Genomic DNA, 19,395 nt, shown 5'->3' on the forward strand with positions numbered 1-19,395 from the left:
GTCTCTCTCTCTCTCTCTCTCTCGCTCTCTCTCTTTCTCTCTCTCTGTCCCTCTATTTCTCTCTCTCTATTTCTCTCTCTCTATTTCTGTCTCTTTCTCTCTCTCTGTCTCTCTCTCTGTCTCTCTCTCTCACTCTCTCTGTCTATCTCTCTCTCTCTGTCTCTCTCTCTCTCTGTCCCTCTATTTCTCTCTCTCTCTATTTCTCTCTCTCTATTTCTGTCAATTCAATTCAATTCAATTCAAGGGCTTTATTGGCATGGGAAACATGTGTTAACATTGCCAAAGCAAGTGAGGTGGACAACATACAAAGTGAATATATAAAGTGAAAAACAACAAAAATTAACAGTAAACATTACACATACAGAGGTTTCAAAACAGTAAAGACATTACAAATGTCATATTATATATATATAGTGTTTTAACAATGTTCTGTCTCTCTCTCTCTCTCTCTCTCTCTCTCTCTCTCTCTCTATGTCTCTGTCTCTGTCCCTCTATTTCTCTCTCTCTATTTCTCTCTCTCTCTCTCTCTCTCTCTCTCTCTCTCTCTCTTTCTCTCTCTCTGTCTCTCTCTCTGTCTCTCTCTCTCTCTCTCTCTCTCTGTCTCTCTCTCTCTCTCTGTCTCTCTCTCTCTGTCCCTCTATTTCTCTCTCTCTATTTCTCTCTCTCTATTTCTGTCTCTCTCTCTCTCTCTCTCTCTCTCTATGTCTCTGTCTCTGTCCCTCCATTTCTGTCACGGTCCAGTCCTTCCTTAGACACATAGACACGGTTCTGTCCTGCCTTAGACACATAGACACGGTCCTGTCCTTCCTTAGACACCTGGACACGGTCCTGTCCAGCGTTAGACACATAGACACGGTCCTGTCCTGCCTTAGACACCTGGACACGGTCCTGTCCTGCCTTAGACACGTAGACACGGTCCTGTCCTGCCTTAGACACGTAGACACGGTCCAGTCCTTTCTTAGACACATAGACACGGTCCAGTCCTGTCTTAGACACGTAGACACGGTCCAGTCCTGTCTTAGACACGTAGACACGGTCCAGTCCTGTCTTAGACACGTAGACACGGTCCAGTCCTGCCTTAGACACCTGGACACGGTCCTGTCCTGCCTTAGACACGTAGACACGGTCCAGTCCTGCCTTAGACACCTGGACACGGTCCTGTCCTGCCTTAGACACGTAGACACGGTCCAGTCCTGTCTTAGACACATAGACACGGTCCAGTCCTGTCTTAGACACATAGACACGGTCCAGTCCTGCCTTAGACACGTAGACACGGTCCAGTCCTGTCTTAGACACATAGACACGGTCCAGTCCTGTCTTAGACACCTGGAAACGGTCCAGTCCTGTCTTAGACACATAGACACGGTCCTGTCCTGCCTTAGACACATAGACACGGTCCTGTCCTGCCTTTGACACCTGGACACGGTCCTGTCCTGTCTTAGACACATAGACACTGTCCTGTCCTGCCTTAGACACCTGGACACGGTCCAGTCCTGTCTTAGACACATAGACACGGTCCTGTCCTGCCTTAGACACCTGGACACGGTCCTGTCCTGCCTTAGACACCTGGACACGGTCCAGTCCTGTCTTAGACACATAGACACGGTCCAGTCCTGTCTTAGACACATAGACACGGTCCAGTCCTGTCTTAGACACATAGACACGGTCCAGTCCTGCCTTAGACACCTGGACACGGTCCTGTCCTGCCTTAGACACATAGACACGGTCCAGTCCTGCCTTAGACACCTGGACACGGTCCTGTCCTGTCTTAGACACCTGGACACAGTCCAGTCCTGTCTTAGACACATAGACACGGTCCAGTCCTGCCTTAGACACCTGGACACGGTCCTGTCCTGCCTTAGACACCTGGACACGGTCCAGTCCTGTCTTAGACACATAGACACGGTCCAGTCCTGTCTTAGACACATAGACACGGTCCAGTCCTGTCTTAGACACCTGGACACGGTCCTGTCCTGCCTTAGACACCTGGACACGGTCCAGTCCTGCCTTAGACACCTGGACACGGTCCTGTCCTGCCTTAGACACCTGGACACGGTCCAGTCCTGTCTTAGACACCTGGACACGGTCCAGTCCTGTCTTGGACACATAGACACGGTCCAGTCCTGTCTTAGACACATAGACACGGTCCAGTCCTGTCTTAGACACATAGACATGGTCCTGTCCTGCCTTAGACACGTAGACACGGTCCAGTCCTGTCTTAGACACATAGACACGGTCCAGTCCTATCTTAGACACGTAGACACGGTCCAGTCCTGTCTTAGACACATAGACACGGTCCAGTCCTGCCTTAGACACATAGACACGGTCCTGTCCTGCCTTAGACACCTGGACACGGTCCAGTCCTGTCTTAGACACATAGACACGGTCCAGTCCTGCCTTAGACACCTGGACACGGTCCTGTCCTGCCTTAGACACCTGGACACGTTCCAGTCATGTCTTAGACACATAGACACGGTCCAGTCCTGTCTTAGACACATAGACACGGTCCAGTCCTGTCTTAGACACATAGACACGGTCCAGTCCTGCCTTAGACACCTGGACATGGTCCTGTCCTGCCTTAGACACCTGGACACGGTCCAGTACTGCCTTAGACACCTGGACACGGTCCTGTCCTGCCTTAGACACCTGGACACGGTCCTGTCCTGCCTTAGACACATAGACACGGTCCAGTCCTGCCTTAGACACATAGACACGGTCCTGTCCTGCCTTAGACACGTAGACAAGGTCCAGCCCTGTCTTAGACACCTGGACACGGTCCAGTCCTGTCTTAGACACATAGACACGGTCCAGTCCTGTCTTAGACACGTAGACACGGTCCAGTCCTGTCTTAGACACATAGACACGGTCCAGTCCTGCCTTAGACACCTGGACACGGTCCAGTCCTGCCTTAGACACGTAGACACGGTCCAGTCCTGTCTTAGACACGTAGACACGGTCCAGTACTGCCTTAGACACCTGGACACGGTCCAGTCCTTCCTTAGACACGTAGACACGGTCCAGTCCTGTCTTAGACACGTAGACACGGTCCAGTCCTGTCTTAGACAAGTAGACACGGTCCAGTCCTGCCTTAGACACCTGGACACGGTCCAGTCCTGCCTTAGACACGTAGACACAGTCCAGTCCTGTCTTAGACACGTAGACACGGTCCAGTCCTGTCTTAGACACATAGACATGGTTGATTGAACCAACTGTTGATTGATGAACCAATTGTTCCCTCTACAACAGTTAGAGATATAAACCAACTGTTCCCTCTACAACAGTTAGATTGATTAACCAACTGTTCCCTCTACAACAGTTAGATTGATTAACCAACTGTTCCCTCTACAACAGTTAGATTGATAAACCAACTGTTCCCTCTACAACAGTTAGATTGATAAACCAACTGTTCCCTCTACAACAGTTAGATTGATAAACCAACTGTTCCCTCTTCAACAGTTAGAGATATAAACCAACTGTTCCCTCTACAACAGTTAGATTGATAAACCAACTGTTCCCTCTACAACAGTTAGAGATTTAAACCAACTGTTCCCTCTACAACAGTTAGATTGATAAACCAACTGTTCCCTCTACAACAGTTAGATTGATAAACCAACTGTTCCCTCTACAACAGTTAGATTGATATAAACCAACTGTTCCCTCTACAACAGTTAGAGATTTAAACCAACTGTTCCCTCTACAACAGTTAGATTGATAAACCAACTGTTCCCTCTACAACAGTTAGATTGATAAACCAACTGTTCCCTCTACAACAGTTAGATTGATAAACCAACTGTTCCCTCTTCAACAGTTAGAGATATAAACCAACTGTTCCCTCTACAACAGTTAGATTGATAAACCAACTGTTCCCTCTACAACAGTTAGATTGATAAACCAACTGTTCCCTCTACAACAGTTAGAGATATAAACCAACTGTTCCCTCTTCAACAGTTAGAGATATAAACCAACTGTTCCCTCTACAACAGTTAGATTGATAAACCAACTGTTCCCTCTACAACAGTTAGATTGATAAACCAACTGTTCCCTCTACAACAGTTAGATTGATATAAACCAACTGTTCCCTCTACAACAGTTAGAGATATAAACCAACTGTTCCCTCTATGAACACTATTATCTTTAGAGCTGACTTATCCTCAAACTCCTCTCCTCTCCTCTCCTCTCCTCTCCTCTCCTCTCCTCTCCTCTCCTCTCCTCTCCTCTCCTCTCCTCTCCTCTCCTCTCCTCTCCTCTTCTCTCCTCTGCTCTCCTCTCCTCTCCTCTCTTTTCCTCTCCTCTCCTCTCCTCTCCTCTCCTCTCTTTTCCTCTCCTCTCCTCTCTTTTCCTCTCCTCTCCTCTCCTCTCTTTTCCTCTCCTCTCCTCTCCTCTCTTTTCCTCTTCTCTCCTTTCCTCTCCTCTCCTCTCCTCTCTTTTCCTCTCCTCTCCTCTCCTCTCCTCTCCTCTTCTCTCCTCTCCTCTCCTCTCCTCTCCTCTCCTCTCCTCTCTTCTCCTCTCCTCTCCTCTCCTCTTCTCTTCTCTCCTCTCCTCTCCTCTCCTCTCTTTTCCTCTCCTCTCCTCTGCTCTCCTCTGCTCTCCTCTCCTCTCTTTTCCTCTTCTCTCCTCTCCTCTCCTCTCTTTTCCTCTTCTCTTCTCTCCTCTCCTCTCCTCTCCTCTCCTCTTCTCTCCTCTCCTCTCCTCTCCTCTCTTCTCCTCTCCTCTCCTCTCCTCTTCTCTTCTCTCCTCTCCTCTCCTCTCCTCTCTTTTCCTCTCCTCTCCTCTCCTCTCCTCTCTTTTCCTCTCCTCTCCTCTCCTCTCCTCTCCTCTCCTCTCCTCTCCTCTCCTCTCCTCTCTTCTCCTCTCCTCTCCTCTCTTCTTCTCTTCTCTCCTCTCCTCTCCTCTCCTCTCTTTTCCTCTCCTCTCCTCTGCTCTCCTCTCCTCTGCTCTCCTCTCCTCTCTTTTCCTCTTCTCTCCTCTCCTCTCCTCTCTTTTCCTCTTCTCTTCTCTCCTCTCCTCTCCTCTCCTCTCCTCTCCTCTCCTCTCCTCTTCTCTTCTCTCCTCTCCTCTCCTCTCCTCTCCTCTCTTCTCCTCTCCTCTCCTCTCCTCTTCTCTTCTCTCCTCTCCTCTCCTCTCCTCTCTTTTCCTCTCCTCTCCTCTCCTCTCCTCTCTTTTCCTCTTCTCTCCTCTCCTCTCCTCTCCTCTCCTCTTCTCTCCTCTCCTCTCCTCTCCTCTCCTCTCCTCTCCTCTTCTCTTCTCTCCTCTGCTCTCCTTTAGTCAGCAGTAATGTTAAAGCCAGACATATAAATAAGACATATTATGGCCTTTTACAGATATGAATAATGAATAACAATAAAAACCAAATATATAATTTTCTTAACCTCATTCTGCCATGTCAGTGTGTTCTGTCCCCTAGACTGCTGAGTGTTTGCGCTTGTGTGCATATGTGTGTGTCTCTGTGTATTACTATCATACAGAGATATTTATCACGGTGTCCTATGTTTCAGACCCCAACACTGTTCTACCAGACCCTGTATTACCAGAGGAACCAGAGAGAGAGAACGACAACAGTCTGGGAGGAGACTTCAGTCCTAGCCCTGAGGACAACCTGCTGCCTGGGGCAGGAGAGCCAGGCAACACTGGTGAGATAACATCCCTAACCCCATTAGAACCTGACAGAACCCAGCTGAACCTTACAGAACAAATAGGACCTAAAGAATATCGACCCCATGAAAAGTGTGGGTAGAGAGAGAAGGAGAGAGAGAAGGTAGAGAGAGAAGGAGAGAGGAGAGAGGGAAGGAGAGAGAGAAGGTAGAGAGAGAAGGTAGAGAGAGAAGGTAGAGAGAGAAGGAGAGAGAGAAGGTAGAGAGAGAAGGAGAGAGAGAAAGTAGAAAGAGAAGGAGAGAGAAGGTAGAGAGAGAAGGTAGAGAGAGAAGGAGAGAGAGAAGGTAGAGAGAAAAGGTAGAGAGGAGAGAGAGAAGGTAGAGAGAAAAGGTAGAGAGAGGAGAGAGAGAAGGTAGAGAGAGAAGGAGAGAGAGAATGAGAGAGAGAGAAGGTAGAGAGAGAAGGTAGAGAGAGAAAGTAGAGAGAGAAGGAGAGAGATAAGGTAGAGAGAGAAGGAGAGAGAGAGAAGGTAGAGAGAGAAGGAGAGAGAAGGTAGAGAGAGAATGAGAGAGAGAGAAGTAGAGAGAGAAGGTAGAGAGAAGTAGAGAGAGAAGGTAGAGAGAGAAGGAGAGAGAGAAGTAGATAGAGAAGGTATAGAGAGAAGGTAGAGAGAGAAGGTGGAGAGAGGAGAGAGAAGTAGAGAGAGAAGGTAGAGAGAGAAGTAGAGAGAGAAGGTAGAGAGAGAGAAGGTAGAGAGAGAGAAGGTATAGAGAGAAGGTAGAGAGAGAAGGTAGAGAGAGAAGGTGGAGAGAGAAGTGTGGACAGGGAGAAAGTGACTGAGAGAGATTCCTGGCAGCAGCTGCTGATATACAGTGGGGCAAAAAAGTATTTAGTCAGCCACCAATTGTGCAAGTTCTCCCACTTAAAAAGATGAGAGAAGCCTGTAATTTTCATCATAGGTACACTTCAACTATGACAGACAAAATGAGAAAAAAAATCCAGAAAAACAAATTGTAGGATTTTATATGAATTTATTTGCAAATTATGGTGGAAAATAAGTATTTGGTCAATAACAAAAGTTTATCTCAATACTTTGTTGTATACCCTTTGTTGGCAATGACAGAGGTCAAACGTTTTCTGTAAGTCTTCAAGGTTTTCACACACTGTTGCTGGTATTTTGGCCCATTCCTCCATGCAGATCTCCTCTAGAGCAGTGATGTTTTGGAGCTGTTGCTGGGCAACACAGACCTTCAACTCCCTCCAAAGATTTTCTATGGGGTTGAGATCTGGAGACTGGCTAGGCCACTCCAGGACCTTGAAATGCTTCTTACGAAACCACTCCTTCGTTGCCCGGGCGGTGTGTTTGGGATCATTGTCATGCTGAAAGACCCAGCCACGTTTCATCTTCAATGCCCTTGCTGATGGAAGGAGGTTTTCAATCAAAATCTCACGATACATGGCCCCATTCATTCTTTCCTTTACACGGATCAGTCGTCCTGGTCCCTTTGCAGAAAAACAGCCCCAAAGCATGATGTTTCCACCCCCATGCTTCACAGTAGGTATGGTGTTCTTTGGATGCAACTCAGCATTCTTTGTCCTCCAAACACGACGAGTTGAGTTTTTACCAAAAAGTTATATTTTGGTTTCATCTGACCATATGACATTCTCCCAATCTTCTTCTGGATCATCCAAATGCTCTCTAGCAAACTTCAGACGGGCCTGGACATGTATTGGCTTAAGCAGGGGGACACGTCTGGCACTGCAGGATTTGAATCCCTGGCGGCGTAGTGTGCTACTGATGGTAGGCTTTGTTACTTTGGTCCCAGCTCTCTGCAGGTAATTCACTAGGTCCCCCCGTGTGGTTCTGGGATTTTTGCTCACCGTTCTTGTGATCATTTTGATTCCACGGGGTGAGATCTTGCGTGGAGCCCCAGATCGAGGGAGATTATCAGTGGTCTTGTATGTCTTCCATTTCCTAATAATTGCTCCCACAGTTGATTTCTTCAAACCAAGCTGCTTACCTATTGCAGATTCAGTCTTCCGAGCCTGGTGCAGGTCTACGATTTTGTTTCTGGTGTCCTTTGACCGCTCTTTGGTCTTGGCCATAGTGGAGTTTGGAGTGTGACTGTTTGAGGTTGTGGACAGGTGTCTTTTATACTGATAACAAGTTAAGTTTTAAGTAGGAGAACTTGCACAATTGGTGGCTGACTAAATACTTTTTTGCCCCACTGTACATGGGAAACAGATTTGATTCTGCTCCGATTTCAGTCACTTGAGGAGCGAGTCACTCTTTTTTTCTCAGTAACCGTCCTTCCCAACCCCCTCTCACCCCTTCTCACCCCCTCTTACCCCCTCTCATCCCCTCTCATCCCCTCCCACCCCCCTCTCACCCCCTCTCACCCCCCTACACAAAGAAATGAAACAGAGTCAGATGTGCGTATCTTCCCTGGCCTGTTCTCTACCCTGGCCTCTTACTTGGCCTCTCCCCTGGCCTGTTTCCTAGCCTGTCCCCTGGCCTGTTCTCTACCCTGGCCTCTCACTTGGCCTCTCCCCTGGCCTGTCCCCTGGCCTGTCCCCTGGTCTGTCTCCTGGCCTCTCCCCTGGCCTCTCCCCTGGCCTGTCCCCTGGCCTACCCCCTGGCCTGTTCCCTGGCCTGTTCCCTGGCCTCTCCCCTGGCCTGTCTCCTGGCCTCTCCCCTGTCCTCTCCCCTGGCCTGTCCCCTGGCCTGTCCCCTGGCCTCTCCCCTGGCCTCTCCCCTGGACTCTCCCCTGGACTCTCCCCTGGATTAGCCCCTGGCCCGTTCCCTGGCCCGTCCCCTGGCCCTGGCCCCTGGCCTCATTTCGTTAAGCTATAAAACAATAATCATATACATATATTTCTGTATTTGAATGCACGATGGGTCGCATTGTACAAACTCACTCTTCCCCCCCCCCCCTTCTTTCGCTCCCCCCCTCTCTCTTCCCCTCCCTCCTCCAGACTCTATAAACCAGGACAACAGGTCAGGAGGCTCCAGCAGCAGTGACGGCATCCTGGGGTCAAAGGTCGCTGTGTTCTCAGCCATCGGAGCCGGCTGCATCATCTTCCTCCTCCTCATCCTCTTCCTCATCATCCTGCTCATCAAGATGAGGAAGAGATCCCGGAAGCACTCTCACGCTCAGCCCCACCCTTCCGCCCTGTCACTCAGCACGCTGTCCAATCAGAACAAGCTGCCTGGCAGCGGGGGCACAGCCGGAACGGAACCCAGTGACATCATCATCCCGCTGAGGACAGAGAATAACTACTGCCCTCACTACGAGAAAGTGAGCGGTGACTACGGACACCCTGTTTATATCGTACAGGAGATGCCTCCGCAGAGCCCAGCAAACATTTATTATAAAGTCTGAGAGAGGAGGAGAGAACATTTATTACCAGGTCTGAGAGAGGAGGAGCACCTAAATGGAGAAAAGCATATGAACATCTACATACAGTGTGAGTTGAAGAGAGAAGGATAGGAGCGATTGATTACTCTACATACAGTGTGAGTTGAAGAGAGAAGGATAGGAGCGATTGATTACTCTACATACAGTGTGAGTTGAAGAGAGAAGGATAGGAGCGATTGATTATTCTACCAGTGGACTAACGTTTTATTTTAACCTGAGGACTTGGCTTTTAACAAGCCCATGTTGTTCAACCACCTACTGACCTAAGGAGAAGACGCCTGACAGTGGACCATGGACTGATCCAGAAAAACTGGACTGACAGAAACTGTCCAATACATTTAATCTTGTTGTTTGGCGCTATAGTGTGATGTTTTACCCTCTGTCCTCCTGTCTTCTAACCTCCTGTCTTCTGACCTCCTGTTCTCTATCCTCCTGTCCTCTATCCTCCTGTCCTCTATCCTCCTGTCCTCTATCCTCCTGTCCTCTAACCTCCTGTCCTCTAACCTCCTGTCCTCTAACCATCTGTCCTCTAACCTCCTGTCCTTTAACCTCCTGTCCTCTAACCTCCTGTCCTCTAACCTCCTGTCCTCTATCTTCCTGTCCTCTAACCTCCTGTCCTCTAAGCTCCTGTCCTCTAACCTCCTGTCCTCTATCTTCCTGTCCTCTATCCTCCTGTCCTCTAACCTCCTGTCCTCTATCCTCCTGTCCTCACCTCCTGTCCTCTGCTCCTTTCCTCTGTCCTCCTGTCCTCTAAGCTCCTGTCCTCTATTCTCCAGTCCTCACTTCCTGTCCTCTCCTCCTGTCCTCTCCTCCTTTCCTCTGTCCTCCTGTCCTCTAACCTCCTGTCCTCTATTCTCCTGTCCTCACCTCCTGTCCTCTCATCCTGTCCTCTCCTCCTTTCCTCTATTCTCCTGTCCTCTATTCTCCTGTCCTCACCTCCTGTCCTCTCCTCCTGTCCTCTAACCTCCTGTCCTCTATTCTCCTGTCCTCTCCTCCTGTCCTCTAACCTCCTGTCCTCTATTCTCCTGTCCTCACCTCCTGTCCTCTAACCTCCTGTCCTCTATTCTCCTGTCCTCTCCTCCTGTCCTCTAACCTCCTGTCCTCTATTCTCCTGTCCTCTCCTCCTGTCCTCTAACCTCCTGTCCTCACCTCCTGTCCTCTCCTCCTGTCCTCTAACCTCCTGTCCTCTATTCTCCTGTCCTCTATTCTCCTGTCCTCTCCTCTTGTCCTCTATTCTCCTGTCCTCTATTCTCCTGTCCTCTCCTCCTGTCCTCTATTCTCCTGTCCTCTATTCTCCTGTCCTCTACTCCTGTCCTCTAACCTCCTGTCCTCTATTCTCCTCCTGTCCTCTCCTCCTGTCCTCTAACCTCATGTCCTCTATTCTCCTCCTGTCCTCTCCTCCTGTTCTAACCTCCTGTCCTCTCCTCCTGTCCTTCATTCTCCTGTCCTCTATTCTCCTGTCCACACTTCCTGTCCTCTCCTCCTGTCCTCTAACTTCCTGTCCTCTCCTCCTGTCCTCCATTCTCCTGTCCTCTATTCTCCTGTCCACACTTCCTGTCCTCTCCTCCTGTCCTCTAACCTCCTGTCCTCTCCTCCTGTCCTCACTATGTGACATCACACCCCCCAGTATTGATCCTCTCTTTAACAAGGTCACACCCTTCTGAACTGACCACACCGTTCTGAACTTACCACACCGTTCTGAACTGACCACACCCTTCTGAACTGACCACACCGTTCTGAACTGACCACACCTTTCTGAACTGACCACACCTTTCTTTACCTACCATACCCTTCTGTTGTTGTGTGGTTGTGATACTTGTGCTCTGGGTTTAGTATCTTCCACTACACTACTATCACTACACAGCACAGTTTAGTAATTACTAGACCAACACACCACACTTCAGTAGTCAACTCAAGCGCCAGTGGAGGCTGGTGGGAGTAGCTATAGGAGGATGGGCTCATTGTAATGGCTGGAATGGAATAGATGGAACAGAGGTAAACACATCAAACTTATGGAAGCCATGTTTGACTCCGTTCCATTGATTCCATTCCAGCCATTACAATGAGCCCATCCTCCTATAGCTACTCCCACCAGCCTCCACTGGTGTGCGTGTGTTTGTGTCAGTCAGGCCTCTGCTGGGGATCCAGATAGCTCAGGTACCAGACAGTGTGTTCCTCTCTCCCCTCACACCTCTACTGTCTCACCCTCACACCTCTACTGTCTCACCCTCACAGCTCTACTGTCTCTCCCTCACACCTCTACTGTCTCACCCTCACACCTCTACTGTCTCTCCCTCACACCTCTACTGTCTCTCCCTCACACCTCTACTGTCTCTCCCCTCACACCTCTACTGTCTCTCCCCTCACACCTCTACTGTCTCTCCCCTCACACCTCTACTGTCTCACCCCTCACACCTCTACTGTCTCTCCCTCACACCTCTACTGTCTCTCCCCCACACCTCTACAGTCTCTCCCCTCACACCTCTACTGTCTCACCCCTAACACCTCTACTGTCTCTCCCCTCACACCTCTACTGTCTCTTCCTCACACCTCTACTGTCTCTTCCTCACACCTCTACTGTCTCTCCCCTCACACCTCTACTGTCTCTTCCTCACACCTCTACTGTCTCTTCCTCACACCTCTACTGTCTCTCCCCTCACACCTCTACTGTCTCTTCCTCACACCTCCACTGTCTGCCTTACTGTCTGTAGTATGATCCTGCATCACTCCACAGACCTGTTGTGTTTGGTAGATTTCCCTACAAATACACAAGAAGCTAAGATCTCACTGTTTCCTCCACTCTTTCACCAACACCATCACCCTCTCATTTTCCCATGGAGATTACCTGGGTCTGTACTGTTTATGGACAGGCTCTGCGTCTGTGTGTGTGTGTGTGTGTGTGTGTGTGTGTGTGTGTGTGTGTGTGTGTGTGTGTGTGTGTGTGTGTGTGTGTGTGTGTGTGTGTGTGTGTGTGTGTGTGTGTGTGTGTGTGTGTGTGTGTGTGTGTGTGTGTGTGTGTGTGTGTGTGTGTGTGTGTGTGTGTGTGTGTGTGTGTGTGTGTGTGTGTGATATTCCACCAGCCTGATAGGATGTTAGCCATGCTCCAGGTATTTATTACCTTTCTTTAGGGATGTGTATGTCTGAGACTTTGGAGTGTGTGGGGGGCGGAGTTTTGTTAAAAGAGATAGTCATGTGACTAACGGAAGAGAAGTCAGTAAGATGGAACTAAAGGAGAAAGATGAGTGGGCCTGTTGAGTTGTTGTCCAGTGTGTGTGTTTCTCCAGGCCTGTGGAGGGTTGGCCAGTGTGTGAATGACTCAGTAGCACTCACACAGCATGACTAATCAACAAGCCAACACACACACACATGGGCACCCACGTACGCACAAGCCATGAAGAGAATAACAGAGGACAGCTCAAGGATGAGGGAGGAGGACAGAACAGGAGGAAGAGAGGAGAAGAGAGGAGGAGAGGAGAGGAGAGGAGAGGAGAGGAGAGGAGAGGAGAGGAGAGGAGGGGAGGGGAGAGGAGAGGAGAGGAGAGGAGAGGAGAGGAGAGGCATGGTATTGGTTATCCTTTTATCCTCCTCTTCTAGTTGTGCTCCAGTAAAAATGAAGTGCTGAATATTCCTAAATTCTATTACTCAAGGTGTTCACACTGATGAAACCACAGCCAGATAAAAAAGAGAGAGAGTTGATGCATAGAGAGAGAGAGAGAAAGAAAGATAGAGGGCAGGAGACAGACAGAAATAGAGAGAGGGAGGGAGAGAGAGAGAGAGAGAGAGCGAGGGAGGGAGGGAGGGAGGGAGGGAGAGAGGGAGGGAGGGAGAAAAAGAGAGGGAGGGAGGGAGGTAGGTAGAAAGAGGAAGTATATTCCACACTCAAGGTGTTCAGTCACAGGAAATTCCAGGTTCAGCTATCGCACAGAACAGTCAGGATTAACTTCAGCGCCTGTGTGTGTCTGCGGTCTGCATTGGGCGAAGTAGTCCCATAGCGTAGAGAATGCTTGGAAATTGACAAATAGATGAATCATGGACTCTGTCTGCCATATACCAACTAGTAGTACTTCAGACAGAATAGACTGAGTTGAGACAGATAGTGAGGAGAATCCTGAGTGTCTGTGAGTGGCAGGGATTAGCATGATGGCACAAACAGTCTTTTAGTTATGTTCTACCTCATCACACTGTCACCACCACCAAACCATTTCTTCATTCTTTTCTTCTTCGTTGGTGTGATCTGTTAGTGTTCTAAATGATCTGGCCAAAAATGAAGCAAACGTGTAAATAATGTGGCTAGTCATTTCACCCGAGCACTGCTCTCCTAAAACATTTCACTCGGTTTTTGTGATGGAGAATGTTTTGTAAATTAGTTGTCTTTTTAAAAAAGTGTGTTTTGTATGAATCCTTGCATTTTGTCAATGTTCTTTTTAAATGTTTGTTTTTTAAAATTTGAGTAAAACAAGAGATGTCCAGTTCAGGTCACATGGTCTGGTCATCTGAAGTGTCCAGTATTGTAACGCATCAGTCCATTCTTATTTCATTGACCAATCCCAGATCGACCCCTAGCCCTAACCCCTATACCCTACACACTTCCCCTAGACAGACAGTCCGTACACAGATCTGAACTGAAAGGGTGTCACAGAGACAGTAAGCATTATGGCAACAATTCCAGCTAGCCTATCAAAAGACAAGATGCGCTACAGGGTTTAACATACTGCTAATCCAATGCTTTCAGATCTAACGTTCACACGGGCTAGGAATCTACTTGCATTTCGGCTCATGTATTTACAGCAGGCTTCAGAGTCATGTTCCTCATCAGCATTTAACAGAACCGAGAGATTCTCGCTGCACAGAAAACAGTCAGTGAAGTGGAGCGGAGCCCACAGCTTTGATATGGATAGTAATTAAGACAGTGAATGGATGTGGCTAAAATAATAACTGAGAGGGTAAATGGCTGTGGCTAAAATAATAACTGAGAGGGTGAATGGCTGTGGCTAAAATAATAACTGAGAGGGTGAATGGCTGTGGCTAAAATAATAACTGAGAGGGTAAATGGCTGTGGCTAAAATAATAACTGAGAGGGTGAATGGCTGTGGCTAAAATAATAACTGAGAGGGTAAATGGCTGTGGCTAAAATAATAACTGAGAGGGTGAATGGCTGTGGCTAAAATAATAACTGAGAGGGTAAATGGCTGTGGCTAAAATAATAACTGAGAGGGTGAATGGCTGTGGCTAAAATAATAACTGAGAGGGTAAATGGCTGTGGCTAAAATAATAACTGAGAGGGTGAATGGCTGTGGCTAAAATAATAACTGAGAGGGTAAATGGCTGTGGCTAAAATAATAACTGAGAGGGTAAATGGCTGTGGCTAAAATAATAACTGAGAGGGTAAATGGCTGTGGCTAAAATAATAACTGAGAGGGTAAATGGCTGTGGCTAAAATAATAACTGAGAGGGTAAATGGCTGTGGCTAAAATAATAACTGAGAGGGTAAATGGCTGTGGCTAAAATAATAACTGAGAGGGTAAATGGCTGTGGCTAAAATAATAACTGAGAGGGTAAATGGCTGTGGCTAAAATAATAACTGAGAGGGTGAATGGCTGTGGCTAAAATAATAACTGAGAGGGTAAATGGCTGTGGCTAAAATAATAACTGAGAGGGTGAATGGCTGTGGCTAAAATAATAACTGAGAGGGTAAATGGCTGTGGCTAAAATAATAACTGAGAGGGTGAATGGCTGTGGCTAAAATAATAACTGAGAGGGTGAATGGCTGTGGCTCAATATACAGTGCCTTGCAAAAGTATTCATCCCCCTTGGCATTTTTCCTATTTTGTTGCATTACAACCTGTAATTTAAATGGATTTTAATTTTTTAATGTAATGGAAATACACAAAATAGTCCAAATTGCTGAAGTGAAATGATAAAATAACATGTTTCAAGAAAAAATTACGGAAAAAAACCCTGAAAACTGGTTTGTGCATATGTATTCATCCCCTTTGCTATGAATTCCCTAAATAAAATCTAGTGCAACCAATTACCTTCAGAAGTCATAAAATGTGTTAAATAAAGTCCAACTGTGTGCAACTAATTGTCACATGATCGGTCACATGATCTCAGAAAATATACACCTGTTCTGAAAGGCCCCAGAGTCTGCAACACCAGTAAGCAAGGGGCACCACCAAGCAAGCAGCACCATGAAGACCAATGAGCTCTCCAAACAGGTCAGGGACAAAGTTGTGGAGAAGTACAGATCAGGGTTGAGTTCTAAAAAAATATCTGAAACTTTGCACATCCCACAGAGCACCATTAAATCCATTATGAGAAAATGGAAAGAATATGGCACCACAACAAACCTGCCAAGAGAGGGCCGCCCATCAAAACTCACAGACCAGGCAAGGAGAGCATTAATCTGAGAAGCAACAAAGAGACCAAAGATAACCCTGAAGGAGCTGCAAAGATCCACAGCGGAGATTGGAGGCACTTTATGCCGTACACTCCACAGAGCTGGGCTTTACAGAAGAGTGGCAATAAATAAAAAAGTGTTCACCAAATGGCATGTGGGAGACTCCCCAAACATATGGAAGAAGGTACTCTAGTCAGATGAGACTGAAATGTAGCATTTTGGCCATCAAGATGAACACTACGTCTGGCACAAACCCAACACCTCTCATCACCTCTCATCACCCCGAGAATACCATCCCCACAGAGAAGCATGGTGGTGGCAACATCATGCTGTGGGGATTTTTTTCATCGGCAGGGACTGGGAAACTGGTCAGAATTGAATGAATGATGGACGGCGCTAAATACAGGGAAATTCTTGAGGGAAACCTGTTTCAGTCTTCCAGAGATTTGAGACTGGGAAGGAGGTTCACCTTACAGCAGGACAATGATCCTAAGCATACTGCTAAAGCAACACTTGAGTAGTTTAGGGGGAAACATTTAAATGTCTTGGAATGGCCTAGTCAAAGCCCAGACATCAATCCAATTGAGAATCTGTGGTATGACTTAAAGATTGCTCTACACCAGTGGAACCCATCCTACTTGAAGGAGCTGGAGCAGTTTTGCCTTGAAGAATGGGAAAATTTGCCAGTGGCTCGATGTGCCAAGCTTATAGAGACATACCCCAAGAGACTTGCAGCTGTAATTGCCGCAAAAGGTGGCGCTACAAAGTATTGACTTTGGGGGGGTGAATAGTTATACAAGCTCTAGTTGTTCTGTCTTATTTCTTGCTTGTTTCACAATAAAAATATTTTGCATCTTGAAAATGATAGGCATGTTGTGTAAATCAAATGATACAAACTCCTAAAAATTTGTTTTATTTTAATTCCATGTTCTAAGGCAACAAAATAAACTCAGCAAAAAAGAAACATCCCTTTTTCAGGACCCTGTCTTTCAAAGGTAATTAGTGAAAATCCAAATAACTTCACAGATTTTCATTGGATTTTAACACTGTTTCCCATGCTTGTTTAATGAACCATAAACAATTAATGAACATGCACCAGTGGAACGGTCGTTAAGACACTAACAGCTTACAGACGGTAGGCAATTAAGGTCACAGTTATGAAAACTTAGGACACTAAAGAGGCCTTTCAACTGACTCTCAAAACGCCAAAAGAAAGATGCCCAGGGTCCCTGCTCATCTGTGTGGACGTGCCATAGGCATGCTGCAAGAAGGCATAAGGACTGCAGATTTGGCCAGGGCAATAAATTGCAATGTCCGTACTGTGAGACGCCTAAGACAGCGCTACAGGGAGACAGGACGGACAGCTGATCGTCCTCACAGTGGCAGACCACATGTAACAACACCTGCGCGGGATCAGTTCATCCGAACATTAAACCTGTGGGACAGGTACAGGATGGCAACAACAACTGCTCGAGTTACACCAGGAATGCACAATCCCTCCATCAGTGCTCAGACTGTCTGCAATAGGCTGAGAGACACTGGACTGAGGGCTTGTAGGCCTGTTGTAGTAAGGCAGGTCCTCACCAGATATCACCAGCAACAACATCGCCTATGGTCACAAACCCACCGTTGCTGAATCAGACAGGACTGGCAAAAAGTGCTCTTCATTGACGAGTTGCAGTTTTGTCTCACCAGGGGTGATGGTCGTATTCGCGTTTATCACCAAAGGAATGAGCGTTACACCGAGGCCTGTACTCTGGAGCGGGATCGATTTGAAGGTGGAGGGTCTGTCATGGTCTGGGACGCTGTGTCACAGTATCATCGGACTGAGCTTGTTGTCATTGCAGGCAATCTCAACGCTGTGCTGTGCGTTACAGGGAAGACATCCTCCTCCCTCATGTGGTACAGCTGCCTCTGATTGGGAACCACACCCGGCCAACAAAGAAATAGAACACATAGATTGCCCACCCTAGTCACACCCTGACCTACCCAAATGAGAGAATAAAAAGGATCTCTAAGGTCAGGGCGTAACAACATGTCTGTGGAACTTGTTCAGTTTATTTCTCAGTTGTTGAATCTTGTTGTTATGTTCATACAAATATTTACACATGTTAAGTGTGCTGTAAATAAACGCAGTTGACAGTGAGAGGACGTTTCTTTTTTTGCTGAGTTTAGGAAGAAATGCCAAGTACTTTCACAAGCCACTGTATACCCAGTCACTGTCAGACACGGCACTTAGTTATTGTGGAGACTATGATGTTCCACTATCTCTGTGAGTTCCCTAGATTTCCTCCCTTGACCCCCCTCCTCTATCTCCCTCCCTCCTTCTATCTCAGTAGTTCACATTAGACTATGGTTTTGTCACATTCAGAGTAGCACTGATTTCTACTATTGTTTAAGCCACAGTGTTATGTTCAATGTACATGTTGTTAACCTGGTTTCCCTCACCACTGTATGGTTTATTTATGCCATTCACTTTGCTGCATCCCAGAGTATTCCCATTACCACCAGCTACCATGATAAAGGTCCACCAGTTTGGAAATCGCATATTGATAAAGATTTTTTCCCTGTGGAAAATGTTTGTGGGATTGTAGTTTTTCAATAGAATAGTCACCCCATCTCCTCTCAAAGTGCACTCACTGACATGTTCTACGTCACACACACACACACACACACACACACACACACACCCTGGGGTGAGTGGTGAACAGATGGGTCTGTTCTGACACATTAGTCAGATTTGAGACACACTCAAGGTTCACACACACACTTTATAAATACATATTTTTGAGGAGGGCCAGTCTGATACGCCTCTGTGCATAGTAAGTCATCATCATATCTACCCCTCTCTGCCTCTCTGTCCTCCACAATTACATTATTCCACAGTTTATCCAATCGGATTGGTTGCACTCTGCATTTCCACTGTTTGGTCTGAAATGACAGCCTGTGTTCTCCGCTGGTGAAGGACAGATTCCAGGCGCAGTGTCTGCCTGCCTGTCTGTCTGCCTGCCTGTCTGTCTGCCTGCCTGTCTGTCTGCCTGTCTGTCTGTCTGTCTGTCTGTCTGTCTGTCTGTCTGTCTGTCTGTCTGTCTGTCTGTCTGTCTGTCTGTCTGTCTGCCTGCCTGTCTGTCTGCCTGTCTGTCTGTCTGTCTGTCTGTCTGCCTGTCTGTCTGTCTGTCTGTCTGTCTGTCTGTCTGTCTGTCTGTCTGTCTGTCTGTCTGTCTGTCTGTCTGCCTGTCTGTCTGCCTGCCTGCCTGCCTGCCTGCCTGCCTGCCTGCCTGTCTGTCTGTCTGTCTGTCTGTCTGTCTGTCTGTCTGTCTGTCTGTCTGTCTGTCTGTCTGCCTGCCTGCCTGCCTGCCTGCCTGCCTGCCTGTCTGTCTGTCTGTCTGCCTGCCTGCCTGCCTGCCTGTCTGTCTGTCTGTCTGTCTGTCTGCCTGTCTGTCTGTCTGTCTGTCTGTGTGTGTGTGTTTGTGTCTTTATGTGTGGGTCTGTGAAAGCAGAGATAGCATGAAATGTTATTAAAGTGATTGGGTCTTTTCTACTCACAATACGTCCAGGCGCCGTGTGTGTCTGTCTGTCTGTCTGTGTGTCTGTGTGCCTGTCTATCTGTGTGTGTGTGTGTGTGTGTGTGCCTGTCTATCCCTGGGTGTATGTGGTGTGTGTGTGTGTTTGTTTGGGTCTGTGGAAGCAGAGATAGCATGAAATGTTATTAAAGTGATTGGTTATTTTCTACTCACAATATATCAGTGGTTATTGTCATGGCTCTGCCTGGCTAATGGAAGGAGGGAATGACAGAAGGAGAGATGGAGAGAAAGATGGAGAGAGAGAGATGAGAGAGAGAGAGATGGAGTGAGAGAGAGAGAGAGAGAGAAAGATGGAGAGAGAGAGAGATGGAGAGAGTGATTGAGAGAGAGAGTGATGGAGAGAGATGGAGAGAGGGAGTGATGGAGAGACAATAATGGAGAGAGAAATAAATGATAGAGA

The 19,395-nt window shown here is 47.5% G+C and overlaps 1 protein-coding gene across 1 annotated transcript in view; it reads left to right on the top strand.

The window, feature by feature from the left end:
• LOC110489129 (ephrin-B1) overlaps positions 1 to 17,988 on the top strand; it is a 155,214-nt gene extending 137,226 nt beyond the window's left edge. The window contains exons 4-5 of the mRNA XM_036943311.2: positions 5,496 to 5,630; positions 8,569 to 17,988. Of these exons, the coding sequence (XP_036799206.1) occupies positions 5,496 to 5,630; positions 8,569 to 8,975 (542 nt within the window). The 3' untranslated portion in view covers positions 8,976 to 17,988. The remainder of the gene's footprint in view (positions 1 to 5,495; positions 5,631 to 8,568) is intronic.
• Positions 17,989 to 19,395: the final 1,407 nt, after the last annotated feature.

The sequence above is a fragment of the Oncorhynchus mykiss genome, chromosome 14 (genome assembly GCF_057628025.1).
Source record: "Oncorhynchus mykiss isolate SJ-2025 chromosome 14, ASM5762802v1, whole genome shotgun sequence".
In the NCBI taxonomy this organism is placed as follows: Eukaryota; Metazoa; Chordata; class Actinopteri; order Salmoniformes; family Salmonidae; genus Oncorhynchus; species Oncorhynchus mykiss.